Here is a 20,620-nt window from a genome sequence, read left to right as displayed (position 1 = left end):
TGAAGCTTCTTGCACCCAATCTTGGCACCACCATAGACCCTGACCGTATAGCTCTTGATACCACTGTTGAAGTTGAAAATCCAGAAGCTCAATTCCTTGCCTCTGGTTTTGTTACAGAAAACAGAAAAAGAAAGTAAATGAAGAATAGAATGGAATCGTGTATGGAGAAGGGAAGAATTTGAGTTTGTGAGAGAGTTATTGAAGGAATGAATTAGAATTGAGAGAGAGTAAATCTCGCAATGATTGAATGATCAAAATATGAATCATTCTATTTTTGGAATGCATTAACCACTTTTTGAATTACAACCTTCTATTTATAGAAGGATTACAACTAACTTCTAATTAGCAATGAATTACAATTTAACAAAATATTATATTATATTTTAACGGTACAGATGAGTTTTTTTGTCATCCATGTAGGAGTTTTTTTCATTACCGTTAAAAAAATGGTCGGATATAGAGTCTAGACAAATATGAAACTTTAAAACAAACTTACCAGACATGAACAAGCATGAGGTTTTTACCAACAAAAAAAAAAGAACAAGCATGAGATCTTAATCCGATTAGGCAGACCTAATTGCCATCTCTAGAGTTTGAACGCTCAGAATCATTTGATTGCGTCAGTTAGGCAGTGTATCTGGTTTCCATGGCCAAAATGCAAATCCAGTCATATGCCTTTTCAACTAGTTAAAAAAATATATGAGATTCATACATTTAAAATTAATAATTCAAATGAATGGTGGATAAGATAGTTTTTATGTATAATTATTTATGTTGATAGTACATAAATATTACATTATCAATGTATGCTTTTTTTTAAAAAATGCTCTTTAATATAAATTCTCTTAAATATAAAGCTTCTTCTTTTTTATTTGTCTCATCTCCATTGCAATACCAAACAAAGGATATTTACTTTTGTTATTGCACCTTGTCTTTCATACATATCATTCCTCCTTTTTTATACATATCATTCCTCCTTTTTTATACATATCATCCCCTCCCCTCCATTACAAAACATTTTCTCCCTTTTTTCAAACAAATGGTGTGTTAGAATTAGATGAAGTGAATGGGTTTTAACTTAATTTGGCCCCATTTGGTTATATTATTGGTGTAAACATTTCGTAGTGTGAGACTGAGCTAATTATTTTATGCAACTATTGTGGTTATTTTTTTTTTTCATAAAGGTTCCTTTCAGCTGAATGACAAAAATACTTAATTCAACTATGATGAAATAAGACTGTTGTTTTATATATTCCTCCTTGTAATCCATTTTTAAAAATTATCTAAAGAAATTATAAAATATCACCAATAATCGTCATCATTGTTCCAAACTATGGACCATAATCCTTGATGTGACACCAATAACCGTCACAATGGCATTATACATAATTATAGTATGACAATGAACTACAATAATACAATTTTATTAGACTATAGTACAACTCTAGGGATCGTAGTGTAATTGTAACATATTATATTTAAGCTGTATTAGACTATATCAAATTTAAAAATATTTTTTTAATCATAAAAACTTCAAACCATATCATTTGTTTCATAGAGATCACAATAGCATTAATTGTGATGGTCATCCCCATGAGAATCATAGGTAAATTTATAATATTTATAAAGACTACAATTTAAAACCGAATCAAATGGTTACCTTTTAATCAAGTAAAATTTATACATTAACAGTCTAAAGATTTATACACATGCACTTTATCATCTACTATTTATTTAGATTATTTTTTTTTAAAGTCAATCATAATTAAATATCAATAGTGGATGATACAATGATAATGTATAAAACTGATACACTGTCAGTGCATAAATCGTTTTCTCTTTAATCAATAAATACTTTATTTTTTCTTAAGATGAATTTTGTATATAGAAAATTCTTTAGTAGGAGAATTAGTCTAATTATATTTTAGATATTCTCAACCCAAATAGGATTATCTTCTATATAAAAAGGCCTCACATTCAAACCCACCATTGTGCTACTTATAAGTTACGCCATTTTCTTACTATTACAAGGAAAAACAAAATCTTAGGGTAAGTACTAAAAGCATCTTCTTCCATGACACTAGAACTAGAGAGTCTTTATTTGGACTATCTCAACTTTGTGACTTATATAATTATGTCCGCGACAATCTAATTACACCAAAAGAATGCTACCAAGTAATAATTTGCAGTCGACCAAATATCTATTATACCCATATTAATAAAATTGTTTGGCTTAGAAAAAACATAAGGTGTAATCAATTCTATTCAAGGACAAGAATCTGTTGTTTTAAAGTATCTCCTAAACCATGAAAATATGTTATGTTAATTAAAAAAAGTTAATATTAATTATTTTTCTATTTTTTCTTAATTATTATTAGTTTGATATATGATTCAAGATAAAAATGTTTGTCCATAGGGTGCTCCACGTGTATGGGAAGAAAGATGAGAAAGCAAGCCACTGAACAAACCATAGGTTCAGTATTGATAGATATGTAGGCAATCAAAGATACAAATTCAAACCAACCAAATTAATGGGGGTTGAAATAAATTGAAGGTTCATGTCCGTGCATGACATTATTTCCTACATCATAGTGGTAGCAACACGTAAACTACTAGCATAGTGCAGCAAGACAAATTGGAATTTCTAAAGTCAAAAGTTGTGGAATTCGTATGTATCAGAAATGTCTCATCATGCTAAGCAAAGTGGGTGATATATTCATTATTTTTTGTCAACTGCACAAGACACTCGTATAAAAGAGTACGCACGCAAAAGGAGATTGTGGTGAATCAATCATCCTTTTGTTCACGTAATTATTATATGGAAGTAGTATTTATATATTATATATTATCAACATAAATATTTATATATTATTATTATATAATCTATTATTTATTTGGATTATTATTTTTTAAGAATAAATTATAATTAAACATTAATAATAATGATCAAGTGACAATATATAAAACTCATATATTGTCAGTACATACATTTTTTATTATATTTTTTAAATAATTATTGATAAAAAAGACTTTTACATTAAAAATAATAATTTGTAAATAATCAATGTAATATACAAAATAAATGTGAAATACGATTTAAAAAAGTAGTGAACGGTCATTTTTCATAATATTATCTTTTTACAATCAATTAATCGTGATTTAGATAATGAAAAAAATTGGTCAAAATTTTGAAAAGTTCTCATCTTTTATATTTAATTTTTGTAGCTTGAGCACCAAAATTAAAAAAAAAAGTGCAAAAGATGAAGTTTTATTCTTTTTATCCCTTTTACATGCTTATATTTTAAAATAAGAATGTAATATTTATATATATTAATGGATATAGGATACAGAGGCAGAATGTGCAACGTATATTAAAATTAAAATAATAAATATGTTCAATTATAAAAATATAAATATTAATATCAAAATTACAAATTTTTTGATATTTAATCAAACAAATTATTTATTTCATAATTAATCACTATATATGAATTCATTTTTGAAATTGTTAGATGGTTAATATGTTGTCAATATTGTTGAGCACTTCTCCTAAATATAAGTCACTAGATAGTCATTTATCCATATATCTCTTGTTCTATGCAACTTATTTTTCATAATTTTCATAGTTGAAAAACCTCTTTAATTTCTATAGTTGTATTGTTAAGTTTAAAAGAATATATAAATAATAGATACATAATGTGTCTTCTATTTTCAACCTACTTATCTAAAAGGTTTTGATTCCTTTCAAAGAAGTAAATTTAACATTATTATGCATATTAATGTTGTAAGTCTCAAGTTGATTAACACATATCACCAATTCATTTGAACAAAAATCATGTTGAAAAAACTTTGCAAATTCAATAAGTTTTGCTAAATCAAAACTAGAGAAGAAACCTGTTAGACTCAAATAAAACATACAAAAAAACAGTTGAGTATGTCTCGGAGAAACAATCATAAAATTCCTTAAATTATATATCCCAAATATTATAAAATAAATCAATATGATAATGATTATTTATTTTCCATGAAACATGTTGTTTATAAAAAAAATACATTTGAGATTTGTAGACACATGTTTTTCATAAAAATCAAGAGTATGCATTTTCACACCCTCAAACTCAAATAGTATTATCTTTGTCTATACACACGGTAAATATAGAGATTTATACACAATATTTATTATTCATTTGTATTACTTGTATTTAAAAGTCAATGATAATAAAATTTTAATGGTAAATAATAAAATGACAGCATAAAAAACTCTTACACTATATGTGTATACATCTTTTTTTCTCTTAAAATAATAATACATCATTATTGTATGTCTAAATTTCACCAGTATACTTTAAATATATTACAATCCAATGCAATCGTATACTCCATTATTAGGTATGAAATGTTTTGAAAACTTCTATTAATTATTATTAGAGTAATCAGTATTTACTTTAATTTAGCCAAACTAACAATACTCTCTCCATCCTATATCTTTTGATATTTTGATTTTTTCAGATATCACAAGATTCAATTGATGAAATGATACAAAAACAAGTTTGTAGGTGGAATGAACTGGATTCCACGGTTGTGTGCATTGTCTAAGTACATTAGTTAAGAATTCAAAACTAAAACTATAAAAACTGTATTGTAAAGTTATAAACAAATTTAGTGGACGCATTACAAAAGAGAATCTCGGGGAGCATAATCATATTTGAGTTTACCATCACCATTTCAATATATTTCCCACATTCCCATTAAAAAATTGATTCGTATTATTGCACTTTGTGTTCTAAGTCTCTTCCATCGAGTCCTATATATACCCCCACATACATATACGATATTTTACAAGCATATTCTCTCTTTAAACCTCTTTTAAAAACCTTCATTCTCTAAATACAATGGCCAATACAAAGGTTGTGTTAATGATAAGTTCTATTCTCCTAGCCTTAATACTTTTTAATGGAATTTTTTCAGTTCATGGCAGGACACTAAGAACTGAGAACAAGGAGCACATAAAAATATACAAAAGCAGTGTTCTTTGGCACCGTCACATGTTAGGAAATGAGGTAGCAACTGAACTAAATTCCCAAAACCAACGTGAGGTTGAAAAATGGGTCGACGATTTTCGACCAACCGAACCAGGTCATAGTCCCGGTGTAGGTCATTCTTCCCCACACAGCATTGCATCCAACGTGGCTCCAAGGCCATAAGTAATGGAGAAAAACTTGTATGGAGATAAAACTAATCCATCATATTTGGAGACACATGTATTTATATTTATATAAGTGTTGTCATTTAATAATAAATTTTAATTAGAATTAAATTTTTAATGTTATCAATCATCTATTGATTATCTCTACGTAAATATGTTTACACACAATTGTTTCTCATTTAATTGTTACTGCATGTATTAAATGAAATAGCTGTAGCTTTATCCACTAGAAAGTATATATAGTCCATGTAAGCATGTATGTACTAGTTTCTAAGCCATTTCTGCCCTTTGTAAATCATATTCAAAATATAGGAATCTAATAAAAAAAACCAGAATATGAGAATATATAAATAAATGTGAATTAGGATTTCACTCAAATCCATTACAAAATCAAAGATTTCACTCCAATCCCACTACAATTACAATTTTTTAATTCAGAAATTCAGTTAATAGAAATACCTCTTGTTCTCCTAATATTTTATCTTTTAATTAATAAAGTTTTCACTGATAAAAAAATTAGGATTTTTTATTGTTATCATGTGATAATAACTATTTCTAATTTTACTTATATATTTTATATTTCTATATTATATTTTCCCATTCACTAATAAATACTTATAATTTTATGGTATTTTTACTTTCACCTTTTAAATATTTATATACTTATATGTGTTATCTTTTTCAGGTACCTAATTTTTTTGGATTTGTCATTAAAGAGAAATAACTTATTCTAACAGAATAGTTATGAATATCTAGGTTAACACCCATCTCCATTAATGAGGTGACAAATAAATAAAAAGAATGTGAAAAATAGAATGATAAAACATTTTTATCCTTTAAATATAATGACATGACATTTTTTATCCTTAAATATAAACGTAAAACCAAGAACTTGTCTCTCTATTAATGAACAAATTTTTTTTCATTCATATATACTAGGGTCAATCTGATGTACCAATAGTGTGTCACTTCATCTAACACTTCCTCTAATTGGTTGGAAAATATATATTTAAGTTCAAAATTTAATAATAAATTATTTTTATGCTCAATCAAAAAATAACACATAAAATAATACACTTTTTAGGATAGAATATATATTCCATTTATACTAACGTATAGCTCTTCCAAACAATAAATTAACCTAAAACTAAAATAAAATAAAACAACAGCTTTGTAAAACTGGTAAATAACATTATTCAGCAACATAAATTATTGTGCAAAATTGTCCATTTTCCAACAGGCCATTGCCAATAGTGCTATTCAGAAACACAATCTTCATGTCGCTGCAATAGGCCAATGCCTTTAGTCCTTCATCATATTTAGACTTGAATATGGGTACAGTAGATATCCTTAAATCCACTGTCACAATACCTCTCTCTCTTTCATGCTTTAATTCATCTAGCTGCAACTTTGTACTGTTAATTGTTGACACCTTCACTTGGAGTACTTTATGCTCGCTCTTCCCTAATTCGAAACCAGCACTGTTACCCTCAGCTATTACCTCGTCCATGTGCAAGATATCTACCTTGAAATCGGGAAAGTTACTAGCTTCTCGGGTGTTAGGGTTGTAAATTGTGAAGGTGGTGTGCCATTCCCCGGTTAGGGTTGGTTCTGTGTTGAAATTCGTCACCCTCATGAAGGTAACGTTGTATTGAGGGGTTTCGGGATATAGGGCCATGGCTGTTAGAAGAAACAGAAGGAAGAGGGTTGCTAATATTATACACAAACACATTATGATGTGTTTGGTGCAAGTACAACTTTTGTTGTTCTGAGGCGGGGCAGGATGGTAAAGATAATTATATTGTAAGTATCCTGCATCCACTTCGTAAACTGGTCTTGGGGCATAACCTTCGAGTTGATGTTCGCCATGACCAGGATCAAGATCATAACCCGTTGTGGGCACGTAATGCATTTTGTCTGGTGAATAATTTGTTGATTTTATATAGTTTTAAGGAGAAGAGATTGTAGACGAAAAAATACTCCTATGCAAAAGTAGAATGGCAGAATTCGTGAAGCTATAATAGGTTATACATATGTTTTTTTTCTATATGGGCCAAGGTCTAACGAAATTAACCGTTAACTAACACATGCAGTGACATGCAGAAAATGTTAAATTACGTTGGCCTTCTTTGCCAATCTGTTACAGTTTGAGAACAACAACAAATGAGAACAATTAATAGACATGGCTAGCAATGCCGTGATTAAAATTAATATATATCATAACGAATAACCATGTAATGTTTACCTATATAGTTAGTTAGGCAGGTTAGCTAATTACGTTTGAGTTATGATCCTCTCTATTAATGGAAAGGCGAGACAAATGATCACTATTGCACTTACACATAGAGGTAAAAATGTTATATTATGATATTTTAAGGATAAACATGTTAAATTATATTACATTTTTATCTTATTTTAAGTATACTTATCTTTTCATTAATGGAGAGGATCCCAACTCGTTACATATACATAGTTTGATACCAATACAAATCATTTATCCCCAATTCTATATTATTTCATATTTCATTCACTTAAATTTAGATATGTAGATATTACTATATCATTTTTGTAAATAAAATTAAAATGATGTGGCAAACTTTAATTTATCTAGACAAAAAGATATGAAGAATATAGGATAGATAATCTTCATTTAATTGTTTGATGTAATAACAGTTTTGAAAGAGGAAAGTGTTAATTAATTAGACCGATTATATCAGGGGATAAAAGTACTTAATGGGTAGTTCAAAATGTTCCTGCCAATCATGTACATTTATTTTAATTAAATCTAAAGTCTTTTCTTATTGAAAATTAAAATAAATTAAAAACCTAAAGTCTCTTATTTATACTTTACTATAATATATATATATATATATGAATTTCTTTTAGCAGCATTCGTTTCAAGCAATAAAATTACACTCTTGGGAACCCGCATTTTCAGAAATGCTAATATTAAGATTATTATTTTTGGGTATTTTAATAAAATTAGAATTTGAAAATTTATGGAAATGACTTCAAAGTTTGTTTGGTTGATAACGTATGTTCATGAGAATATATGTTATAATTCCAAAATATTCCTATTTTATTAAAGAATGTGAAATCATATCTTAAGTGGTTTAGACATGTACGAAGGAGACAATTATATAAATCTCTTAAAGAGAGTGAATCAAATAAATGTTAGTTCAATTTATAAAGCAAGACAGAAGTCAAGAAAAAATGCACGCAAAATCATTTAGATATTATTCAATTCAGGTAGTTGATATCTCCTATTAGTATAAGGCATCATTCTTGTAATTGTTATAAAACAAAAATAATGAAGAATATTACTATTCATTATTTTATTATAACAAATTATTATATAATTTTTTAAGGTTTATTAACTAGATATTTTCAAAAAGAAAAGTATACAACTGTAAAAATAATATCCTATTATGATTATTTTATTGTCGTTAATAATTATCATAATTTCAACTATTATTAATAATTATCATAATTTGCATTTATATTGTATGATTGTTTTTTTGTCGTTATGTACCTATTGCATTTATGGAGAATTATTTTTGTTATATTCTAAATGTAGGGTATGAGTGGAATGAGAGTTATAGGGGATATTTAAATGTGATGTGAAGTTTTTATTTTATTTTTAAATTTATTCAAAATAATTGAATGACAAGAAGACACTTAAAAATGAAAATTGTATGAGATAAAATATGGTGATTATTTGTGTACGAAATTGGTGGTAAACATGGCTAAATGCAATTCTAAGAATTTGATACATTATGTGTCAAATGAAAAAACAATTCTAAGGAATCAATAAGCTTTATGTCAGCAACTAAATGCTTTCTCCTTAGCCATGATATCTCTAAACATTATTATTTTAGTGTAGGGTAAACCTATTACACTAGGGGATATCTATATAAATACTAACATGAGAGTGTTGAATCCCTTTTTTCAAGTACCTAACAAAAATGGTTAAAGATCGCTTTTTAGACCGGTTCATCCCAAAGACATCATTATTATATCACCCCCTTCTAGACTAAAACAACAATAACTTTATGACCTTAGTTAAAAATATTACATCACACCAGTCTAACGAACCATTAAACTGATACACAAATTAATAAGGTATAATAATTATATTAGTTATATAATTATATCGTGGTAACCAAAGAAAACCAATATGATAACATATCTTTATTTTTATTTAAAGTTAAAACATGAATTTTTTTAATTTTTATCAAATTTTTTTAATAATATCAAATACAATATAATCATTTTTTTGCAACTCTAAAAACCAAGTCACATTGTTTTCGTAAGTGTTGTTAAAAAGATTTATTACATCCCTTTTAGTTTTTTCACATTTATAAAGCTATAATATAAACATTTAATTTCATAAGTATATAACTTAATTAATCAACTATTGATTGAACCGATATTATATATAGATATTAATAACATTATTAGTAGTAAATATATAAGTTAAAAATATATGTAATCTTAAATATAAAAAGAATGACAGAAAATATCCAATAGACTAATAGAGTGAGGGAAAGGAAGGAAAGGTGGCGGCGGATACATAAACTAAGTAACAACACAAACATAACAGTTTTAGCGCATATCCCTGATAAGTAAATCCAACGATAAACATTAAACCCCATCTCCTAATCCAACGGTGATAACAACAACCACGTTTACGAAGCCAACCCAAGAATCCTTCATCCTCTCTTATACCCTTGCCGCGCCATCACTCTTCTCTTTCCTCCCATTTCCAGATTCAACCTTTCTCTCTCTCTCTCTTCCTTCTTCTTTGCCCTTTTTTACTTTTCTCTCTTTCCTTTTTTAGGAACCACTCTTTTTCTTTTACACCAAAACTACGAGAATATCACCACCGTCCATTATTTAAGATGCAACAATCCAACGCCTCTGATTCTCCCTCACAACAACAACAGCAGCAGCAGCCACAGTCGGAGCAGCAGAACCACCAACAACGGCAACCGCAACCGCCTCCGCCTGTTGCGGTGGCGCCACAGCAGTGGGTGCCGATGCAGTACCCGGCTATGGTAATGCCGCACCACATGTTGCCGCCTCAGCCTTATGCGCCGCCGCCACCTTACGTGCCTTACCATCACCAGTACCAGCACGTGCCGCACGTGACTACTCACCAGAATCATCATGGATCCAATGGCGGTGAGAATAAGACTATATGGGTCGGCGATTTGTATCACTGGATGGATGAAAGCTATCTCCATCGATGTTTTGCTTCCACTGGCGAGGTATATATTAGAATATTGTATCATGTTTAATTCAATTTAGTATATTTGTGTAGTTATGATTTTCACGTGTTTAGAGTTTAGTGAATTGAATATAGTGTTCTCAGTGTTTATAAAAAATGGGTATGTTTAGTTTTTGTTTTTAATGAGAATGCTATATGGAAATTGATGTGATGTTGTTTTTAACGGTTTTCTGTAACTTATAACTCAAATGGGATAAAATGAAAATAGTGCAACTTTTCAACAACCCAAATAAATTGATTTTTTGAAGTTCTTACTTTGAGTTAGAAATTTTATCTGCACTGTCATCAACTAATCAATTATTGATAGTGTAAACAATTTAAATGATAGTGCATAAAAAATTCAACGTTAAACTCTAAAAGAAAATCAAAGCTAGTTCATTTCCTTTATATAATTTCGTTTTTTGACATTTTATGCCATGCATTGTGTGTAAATTTTTGAATTCTTTTGGTTTAATTAGATTGCTGTGGACATAATTATATAAGTGACAATGTTGAGACAAGTGCTACTTCTCTACTACTCCAATTTGGTCATACTAAACATGAATTTTGAAAGCATAGTTTGTTATAGCAGAAAATGTTTCCTGTACTTTTCTTTTTGTTTCAGTTATAATGCTACTAAGTAATAATTTGCAGTATACAGCTTCTGACTATTGTATATTTTGCAGATTTCCTCCATCAAGGTTATTCGCAATAAACATACTTGTCTATCTGAGGGTTATGGATTTGTGGAATTTTATTCACATGCCACCGCTGAGAAAGTTTTACAGACTTATGGTGGAATTTTGATGCCCAATACAGAGCAACCTTTCCGCCTGAACTGGGCAACATTTAGCACGGGAGACAAGGGTTCAGATAATGTTCCTGATCTTTCCATTTTTGTAGGAGATTTAGCTTCAGATGTTACAGATAGTGTATTGCATGAAACATTTTCCACTAAATATCCTTCTGTTAAAGCTGCAAAAGTTGTTTTTGATGTCAATACTGGCCGTTCAAAGGGCTATGGTTTCGTTAGGTTTGGAGACGATAATGAGAGGTCCCAGGCTATGACTGAAATGAATGGTGTTTACTGTTCTAGCAGGCCTATGCGAATTGGTGCTGCAACTCCCAGAAAATCATCTGGCTATCAACAAGGTATGGCATATCATGTTACATGGTTATCATATCTGAAATTCTATTCATTATATTTGAAAAACAAGTACATTTTACATTCCATTTGCAAAATGCTTTTGACAACCTATCTTATTCTTACCCTCAGATTTCTTTGTTCTGCTTCAGGTTACTGATGAACTTCGAGAAGTATATATTTTTTATATCACTCGTCACATAAACAGTAACATTAGTTTTATTGTTTAACTAATGATTTCAATTTGGATGGAGTGGTATTGCCATATCATTTTAAGATGAATAGATTCCTTAGAATGACAATTATTGATGTCTTTTACTGAGTGTAAATGATCATTGAATCTGTTTGCTGATTTCGTTGAACAAATATAAAGGTAGTTACGTGAGGCATGCTCAAGTGTCAATTGGTCACCGGTGTGTATAATATTCTTTATACTCAAGTAGGCGAATAGCTATCTCATAGATCCCCTGAAATTGATATATTTATTCATTTTCACTTGTCTTGGTTTTTGATCCTATATTTCTAATATTTATTTATTTTCAGTTGCTTTTCCATTGCATGCTACTGCAAGAGTTTGAAATATCTCTACCAGCTGTATATTGATTTTGTCTTTTACTTTGTTTAGGAGGCCAGTCAAATGGCGCATCCAACCAATCAGAAGCGGATTCTACGAACACAACTGTGTGTTTTAATTCTTTTATTATGTTTGCATTTATAACTGATTGGTTACAATTTTCTAATAGCTGGTCCATGATTCATTACAGATATTCGTTGGAGGACTCGACCCTAATGTTACAGATGAAGATCTTAGGCACTCATTCTCCCAGTATGGTGAGATAGTCTCTGTTAAGATACCTGTCGGAAAGGGGTGTGGTTTTGTTCAATTTGCTAACAGGTAAAAGTTCTGGCTCTCTCAATTCTTTGCGCAAATAATATGATTTTTAATCCCTTCATTGATGAAATCACTACAACACCGTTATGAGCAACCTTTTCAGAAATAATGCTGAAGAAGCCTTGCAGAAGCTAAATGGTACAATGATCGGCAAGCAAACAGTTCGCCTTTCTTGGGGCCGCAATCCAGCTAATAAGCAGGCAATCTCTCTCTCTCTCTCTCTCTCTCTCTCTCTCATGCATACCCATTGTCATTATATTTGGTATTTTAATCTACTAGGAAGATTTTTATTTAATGGCCGACAAATAATCCAACTAGGGATACCATGTATTGCACCTAGCTTAAAGTAAAGAAAATGGTTTTAATTTCGTCCCAAGCTGTTTGCATCAATTTAACTGAAGTTTGCAGTAATCATTTTTAGAAAAAAGTTATAAGAACATTTGATTAATTTTTTCAAAGTTTGGGTTTTACTGTCTCATTTCTCAAAATAAATGAGACAGTATAGAGTTCTGGATTTTCTTCATGCTGCCTATCATTGAATGCACTCGTGATTATTGTCTCTAAATTGATTTTCTCGTGACAGCAGTTTAGGATGGATTTCGGCAGCCCCTGGAATGGAGCATATTACGGGGGCTCTGTTTATGATGGTTATGGATATGCTTTGCCGCCTCCTCACGACCCAAGAATATACGCCGCTGCTTATGGGGCTTACCCTGTTTATGGAGGCCACCAACAGCAAGTAAGCTAAATGAAGTGCATTGCAGGAGTAGCTCTCACAAGTCACTCACAGCATTTCACGCTGAAAAAGGAAATTAACTTCTCTCCCCTGTAACCTTATAGGTATGTTGAGTTCATAAGAACCCCTCCTAATTGTGGAGCGGAGTTGAATTTTGGCTTCTTGAGCTAGCACTGTAGGGATTCAATTCAATTATTTGTTAAGACTTGTAGGAGTAGTGACAAATGAGGAACTTAAAACTTCTTATTTATCTGAATAATTGCCTTAAATATGACAATCTTTGTGCTTCCTTTCATTTTATTTATATCCCACACTTGATATTGTAGCTTTGCCTTTGGTTGCTTTATGGTCATTGCATCTATGTGAAATTATCGAAGGTCATGAGACTCATTAACAAGGTTGTTAAAGCATAGAGTTAACCTTGGAGCGGGAGGAAGGGGTAGGATTGTAGAAGAAGTGGAGCATAACACGACGCATAGCTCCACTTAAAATACAAAGTTACATTCAGAGGGTTGGAGGAGTAGTGACAGTTGACATAGTTTGTTAAAAAACAAAGGAAAAAGATAGAAAAGAGGATTTGGATGAGCAATAATATTTTTGGTGAAGAAACAAAAAGGTTTTGGGTGAAAGAGCATAGTCATCTTGTTGTTGTGCGATTTGAGAAGCAAAGATGAATGAAGAAATAATGCAGCTTGATTTTTATAGAAATAGGTGAATGCATTTTTGGTAAAATGCAAAGTTTTCATCAAGTGGCAGCTGCTTGATTTTTATAGAAATAGGTGAATGCATTTTTGGTAAAATGCGAAGTTTTCATCAAGTGGCAGCTACTTATAGAAAAAGATGAAAGGTTTCTGAATTTGAGTAGCTGAAGATAAAACGATTAGGTTTTTTTTTAAAAATTAAATCAAAATTAAGTTAACATGGGTTGGGCTTAAAATTAAGTTAAACATGTTAAAAAGGGGTTGGGCTAGAACCTGAGTCAAAACAAATCCGAAATTGTAGAAGACATTTGAGACAACTGTCTCCTCCTTTCTCAACTCAAAATTGCGCAACAATTCTGCGATTCGATGCTCCAACACGTCACTCAGCTACGCATCGCCACTTGCTCACTTTTTTGCCCATTTAACACAGTTTCCACCTTCAAAAGCGTTGAATCGTGCGATTCAACGCTTTGGAGCGCGCTTTTGATAACCATGCTCATTACCATCTCCCAATAGTTAGTTCTCTAAGGGTCTATTTGCGAGTTTGATTTTGGAGGGAATGGAAGGGAAAATGAAGGCTTGAGTTATCTCATAACTGTATTCCATGACTCATTTATACAATTCTTACCTATGTTGTTGCAACAAAATAAATTGTGACCTTACCTATGTTGTTGCAACAAAATGAATCATTTATACAATTCTTTATACAAACTTATCCAAGAATTGTTTTCCCAAGAGGATACTGAATTGATCTTAGCACAGCCATTTTGGTTCTTTCTTTGAAAGAAATAAAAAAAAAATAGAGGTGTAAACTGTATATACACATTTACATTTGCAACTCATCTATCAATTCTTCACATCAAGCTTTAAGGATATACAGCACATAGACATGAGGGGTTAATTCTTGGGAGGAAGTTTTCCACTGAGGAAAGATGAGATCATGGTTAGTGCTCTTTGTGGTTGGTAGCTTGGAACCATGTGTCCAGCTCCTCTTACAGTTACTAGTGTGAGCCCTTTGTACCCAACCACATATCCTCCAACCTGCATAATGCATGCAGTAAGGTTACCAAATTGATTAATGATATCGATTCAAGAACTGAATTATGGGTTTATCTCTGTCTCAGAATATGGTATATCTTAATGTTCGGTGGTGAATGTTCGATGTCCATACTAGGTGTCAAATCTAGTTGTACAAGTAAACATTTCATATACAATAATGCTTCATTACCTCATTGGAAGAGTACCATGGACGCCATGGTGTCTCAATTGGAAGTTTCAAGGCATTTACTGAGTACCTAGCTGATGTTATAGGAACACGCCCATCTGTATCACCACTGCATTATTAAACAACAACAACAATGTTGCACATAAAGTCATTAGCAATGAATTAATGGACAATATCTATTACTTATGAATGTAACATTGCAGTTTATAAAGTCTCACCTATAAATCAAGGTGCTTATACCCTTTGATACAATACGATTTATAGTTGGTAGAAGACTTGCAGGACTATCTGCCCATCCCACCGCACTGAATATAAAGATTTATTATACATATTAATTCAGGAAATACAACTGCTACATATTGTGTATAATTAACTCATTTGAAAATGTTAGGGAGAAAACAAAATTATTGAAGATTTGCATACCTGCAAGGAAACCATTTTGTGGGTTTAACATGAAGAGCCTTTTGAACTTCTGGGAGGTTTAAGTATGAATTGGTATAATCATCAGAACAAGGGTCGAAGTCACTGCCCTACAATATTGAAATTGTAACATTATATTGCTTAATTTTGACAAACATATTACCTAAATGATCTATGATTCTTATATAATATTCATTTAATCATTTCACAGTCAAATTGTTTGTTACACACATACATACATACACATATATATATATATATACATATGTATATAAGAATGCCATAGATATAAACTAAGTGGGCTATTATAATCTGTGACATGCAACTTACAGAGTAGGTAGCAGTTTTTGTTGCAGCTGAATTGCATGGTGGAGCATATACGTTGTATATGTCAAGATCTCCAATTTCATCATCAGATATACTTTGATATTTGTAACACTCACTTGAAAAGTTACCATTATCAAAGTCACAGTGTTTTCCAATTCCTTCATAGGTTTCATCAGAGTTCAGAGCATGTGTCCAGAAATAATGATACATTCCCTTTGAACATGTATTATCATCTATCCACCCATTCCCAATCTGCAACAAGAATAGAAATTTGACAACAAAGCAAATGTACAAGAATGATGCTTTGTACACTTGATATGGAGTGAAAGAGGTTGAGAGTTCGAGTCTTACTCACAACAAAATACTAACATACTAACATTTGCCAATAAAAAAAACTCACCGCAATTCCTTTCAGATTGATCGCTGTATGATTTGTTAATAGCTTATTATTTGAGAGAATAATGTCAGCCAGCTGAGGAACATAATGGCCAGCATAGCTTTCTCCAGTTATGAAAAAGTCTCTACTTTTATACTGTGGAAACCTCTCAAGCCAGTTTAGAAGAAAAGTGTAAGAATCAATGGCTGTGCTATTGTCACCAGTTTCAGAATAATCTGAAGAAGTGTTTGAATATGAAAACCCAACTCCTGCTGGAGACTCCAGGAAAAGAACGTTTGCCACTGTCATTTTCAAAAGAAACTTATCAGTGCTGAATATATTCTTAAGCATAATGTTAATTTCTTGTGTGTGTGACTAATTCTATAATTTCAACAATAAATTTTGAGCATCATATACATATAAATAATTATAATTCTCTAGATATAGTGAAAAAATTATTTATGCTTTTGTTTTCCTTTAAAACTTATCTTATTCAAACACCCGAATAAGTTATGCATATGCCCGACAATCAGTTTGATAGGTTAAGTTAGGTGAGATAAAGTATGAATATTTGAGTTTAAAATTTGGAAATTACTCCTCTTAAAAACAAAAAAAATATCTACATTAAAAATAAATGTATATACAAAAAAAGATTCATTGACACATGAATGATATTTCTGTTTGAGAAAAAAAAAAAATATATATATATATATATATACTGATAGTGTAAGAGTTTTTTATATTATCATTGTATATCGATTATTAAAATTTAATTAGACTTTAAATATAAATAATACAAATGAATGAGGAATGATATAACAATTATATATAAATCATTACAATGACAGTATATAAATATTACACTCTTCTAGCTAGTGCATGCATACCGTTATTCCAAGCATATTCATTTCTGAAAAGTGTTCTTCCATCACTGTTAACTCTAAAAGGTCCCAGTTCCTCCATTGCTCCATATCCAAGGGAAGAACACCCAGGCCCTGTATCATACATGTGTTACTCAAAACTTAAAGCATATTCATTTTGACTATGATTCTCATTTTCTCACATTGAAACAAATGCAACTTTAAGCACTTAAAATACTATACTGCCCTAGTATCTCTCTAGGGGGATATGGAGTTTTGAAAATAGTAAGGACAAAGAGGTAATTTTGAAAGTAATGGTATATTCATCCATGCATATGGTACCTTAAAATCACTTTATCCAGTGCCTTGCACTTTAGTCAATTAAGGATAGATACAATTTTTATTTACTTATCTCAAATATAAGCCCCTTTTAGAAAGTGTTGTCTAAAGGGTAAGATTAATAAAGTACACGTTTAAGCCATTTTCTTTTACCAAGTTTCAAATGAGAAAGAAAAGAAAAAAGGTTTTTAAAATAAGTAGAACTATTATACATATATAAATGAGAAATGGAAATCTTGTTACTTTATTTCTTTATACTAAAGATAAATTTTACACTTTGCATAAAAAACTTAAAATTTTCTTTTAAATAATGCACAGAATATTAAATTAATATTACAATTTCTTATGTAATGTTATTGTTTATATACCGGAAAAGGGAAAAATTATATATTTAATATATGAAACAAATGAATTTTTAAATGATTTTATTATTCTTAACCTGAGGATAAGATGCTAAAAATGTATTTTTATAATGAAGAATTAAACTATAGTTTTATAAGACCTTATAGACTTAATTTTCCTATATATTATTTTTAACACTTCTAACTTATTCTTGACACTAAATGCTAAAATTAAGAAAACTCATTTTTAAACGAAGCTATTTGGCTACTTAAAAAGAAGATTTATTTCTTTATATCAAAGTTGTTTGTCTAGTAGTATAAGGTTTTGTTAAATCTATAAAATGATCAAAATATCAAAATTTAATTTATAGTAACAATACTTATGGGGAGGACAATTACATACTCTAAAAGAGATTAGTTTATTAACTATACGATTACAGTACCAAAAAAAACTAATTGCCTAATGTTGATAAAATAATGGTTGTTAGCACTTAGGTTTTTTGGACTATGAAAGTTGGAAGTTTTAAAGAGAACAAAAGTAATACGTGGGGTAGGCGTATCTTTCTTTCATGGGACCCAAATAGGCACCAGCTAGTCAAATAAGAGAAATTAACAGATTCCAATATACCAATATGGTGCAAAAGGGCAAGACCACAAAGCAAAAGGCACCAATAATAGTTTTAAAATGTGTGCATGACGACGGAATCATCCAACAATTATTATGATGTTTGGTGGCAGACATAGCTGATGGCTTCAGAGTTGGAAATCCATGTATATTGGTTCAAGTTGAGTGACATTGATTGGCAATCAATTTTATTATGAGTTGCCTTGATAACTATATCAAAGATATTTTTAATAAAATAAAATTAATTTAATCTTCAAATCTAAGTAATACTTTTGATATAAAAATATCAAATTTCCATTATCAAATTATTTCTTTAACTTTCTTAAAAATGCTAATTTAATGAAACTAATTTTTGAATAAAATAATATTAAAATTATCAAACTTCTTCTTTACCCTCCTATTTTAGTAATAGACCCTACACTATTGGAGTTGATCTCAACTCCTTTGTTATACACTTAAAATACTTTATAGTTTTATTCTAATGTCTTGTGTTGAAAATTCCTTATTAAGTATGAATATATTTTTATATTTTTTAATAATATAATTCATGGTACAATATGTATTTTTATCTTCTTGTAATATTTTTCAGTTGTGCAAAAAAAACTTACTTATATAATTAAAAATGATTATATACTTATCTAAGTATTAAGGAACTTGACTTCTCAAGCAATATTTAAAACTAAGTCTTATGTGACTTTCTATGCAAATGATCCCAGGCCATTAAATATATATTTTTATTAACTATTAAAAAATAATTGAAGAAGATATAACAAATCCAATTATCTAGTCTTAAGAATGTAACTAAAATATTTAAGAAGAATATTAGTGAATGTTTTTTAGGATGAGAATAGAGTATATTCTCATATCAGGATAAGAATATTAGTGAGTGCCTTCTTTTTCTTTTATAATATATTTTAAAATAAAAACTTCTCAAAGAAAAAAAATAAGACACATATTAAATAATGAGTGGAGTTAAGGAGACAAATTATCTCCTCATATGAGAAAATACTTTATTCTATTTTTAGGATATGATTAAAGATTAAAAATTTACTTTTCATATTAAAGTAAATATCTTTGAAATATTGGGAAATGATATATTTAGTTTTTCCTATATAAATGTACTACTCTTTGAATTCTTAACCACCACCTTAGAACACTCTTTATAACCTAAACTTAATCAGCAACTAAATTTGAATTCTTGTTATCATTTCAATGCACAAGTTGACATGTAGTTTTTGATGTCAAGATTGACTAGCAAACCACTCATCCAATATATATATATATATAGACTCTTCAATATCCTTGACTCTCTTATTATATGATCATATACAAATAGAAGTTTATTTATAATGAATGATTAATTGGTTACATAATCATTACCTCCATTTAGCCATAGAACAAGAGGTTTTGTTGAAGAATTGAAAGGTGACTCCACAAAGTAATAGAATAATGCTCTCCCTGCCTTTGCATCAACTGTTACATAGCCAGCATATTGATCAAAATCCACCCCTTGTTGGGGTTGTCCTGGCAAACCCTTCACTTTATCAGCTTCTTTGAGCCCAGATTGATTCTCAACCTCAACATATACCTTTGAAAAATATCTATCTACACCATTAGAACCATTTGTAAAAGTTGAAATTGAAGCTTCTTTATGCAAAGATTTCTGAGATCTCTTTGACTGAATCAACTTATAGAGGTATTCACTTTGTTGGTTGGCCTTGCATGAGAGGCATCCACACAAAAACAGAAACCACCATAATAATTTGAGAGACAACATTAGGTTCAAATTGTTTATTTTGCAGTGAGTGTATTACCCTTTCTAAAATTATAACTCTCTAATGTATACTTTATAGATTATATCAAGAAATATGTGGTCCCTAGGGACTTCTGGTAAGGAGTGAACACGTACATATTTCTTTTAGTTGAAGCATCACAACAATGAATATGTATTTATTAAAAAAAGAAAAAGTGAAGAACTATTAAAATGTGGCTATAGTCTAAATTATTTAATTATATTTAGAAAATATCTCGATCATTATTTTAGTTGTACTCCAAGACATTTTTGTTAGAAGAAAAGAGAAGATAGAATGAAATTTTGTGTCTGCCCAAACCATACAACTGATACAAGGTTTGATTATTATATAAAAATATTTTTCTAA

At 30.0% G+C, this 20,620-nt stretch overlaps 3 protein-coding genes across 5 annotated transcripts; 1 reads left to right on the top strand and 2 right to left on the bottom strand.

The window, feature by feature from the left end:
• On the bottom strand, positions 6,399–7,118 carry LOC109357947. Its single transcript, XM_019602002.1, has one exon. It carries the CDS (start codon positions 7,116–7,118, stop codon positions 6,399–6,401), a length of 720 nt encoding a protein of 239 aa, XP_019457547.1.
• On the top strand, positions 9,795–13,551 carry LOC109358602 (polyadenylate-binding protein RBP47C-like). Of its 2 annotated transcripts, XM_019602928.1 has the most exons (7): positions 9,795–9,989; positions 10,028–10,476; positions 11,162–11,627; positions 12,245–12,300; positions 12,384–12,514; positions 12,615–12,711; positions 13,095–13,551. In XM_019602928.1, the coding sequence occupies exons 2-7, from the start codon at positions 10,108–10,110 to the stop codon at positions 13,257–13,259; spliced, it is 1,284 nt and encodes a 427-aa protein (XP_019458473.1). In that variant the 5' UTR covers positions 9,795–9,989; positions 10,028–10,107; the 3' UTR covers positions 13,260–13,551. The 2 variants fall into 2 exon arrangements, with proteins under 2 accessions (XP_019458473.1, XP_019458474.1); XM_019602929.1 differs by lacking the exon at positions 9,795–9,989 and having other exon boundaries at positions 13,098–13,551.
• On the bottom strand, positions 14,619–20,296 carry LOC109358601 (serine carboxypeptidase II-3-like). Of its 2 annotated transcripts, XM_019602926.1 has the most exons (8): positions 19,842–20,294; positions 17,184–17,291; positions 16,321–16,598; positions 15,924–16,172; positions 15,597–15,703; positions 15,392–15,478; positions 15,177–15,282; positions 14,619–14,989 (listed from the first exon to the last, which is right to left on the bottom strand). In XM_019602926.1, the coding sequence occupies exons 1-8, from the start codon at positions 20,236–20,238 to the stop codon at positions 14,846–14,848; spliced, it is 1,476 nt and encodes a 491-aa protein (XP_019458471.1). In that variant the 5' UTR covers positions 20,239–20,294; the 3' UTR covers positions 14,619–14,845. The 2 variants fall into 2 exon arrangements, with proteins under 2 accessions (XP_019458471.1, XP_019458472.1); XM_019602927.1 differs by lacking the exon at positions 15,392–15,478 and having other exon boundaries at positions 19,842–20,296.

This window comes from Lupinus angustifolius, chromosome LG10, assembly GCF_001865875.1.
Source record: "Lupinus angustifolius cultivar Tanjil chromosome LG10, LupAngTanjil_v1.0, whole genome shotgun sequence".
NCBI classification, from domain to species: Eukaryota; Viridiplantae; Streptophyta; class Magnoliopsida; order Fabales; family Fabaceae; genus Lupinus; species Lupinus angustifolius.
Note: the sequence above shows the minus strand (reverse complement) of the source record. Positions and strands in the feature narration are given on the sequence as shown.

Coding starts and splice junctions, on each gene's coding strand:
- LOC109357947 (XM_019602002.1), bottom strand. CDS start 7,118: ATGCATTACGTGCCCACAACGGGTTATGATCTTGATCCTGGTCATGGC.
- LOC109358602 (XM_019602928.1), top strand. CDS start 10,108: ATGCAACAATCCAACGCCTCTGATTCTCCCTCACAACAACAACAGCAG. Junction 11,628..12,244: donor ATCATCTGGCTATCAACAAG/GTATGGCATATC, acceptor TACTTTGTTTAG/GAGGCCAGTCAAATGGCGCA. Junction 12,515..12,614: donor TTTGTTCAATTTGCTAACAG/GTAAAAGTTCTG, acceptor CAACCTTTTCAG/AAATAATGCTGAAGAAGCCT.
- LOC109358601 (XM_019602926.1), bottom strand. CDS start 20,238: ATGTTGTCTCTCAAATTATTATGGTGGTTTCTGTTTTTGTGTGGATGC. Junction 17,292..19,841: donor TGTTCTATGGCTAAATGGAG/GTAATGATTATG, acceptor TGTATGATACAG/GGCCTGGGTGTTCTTCCCTT. Junction 15,704..15,923: donor CAAAAACTGCTACCTACTCT/GTAAGTTGCATG, acceptor TCAATATTGTAG/GGCAGTGACTTCGACCCTTG.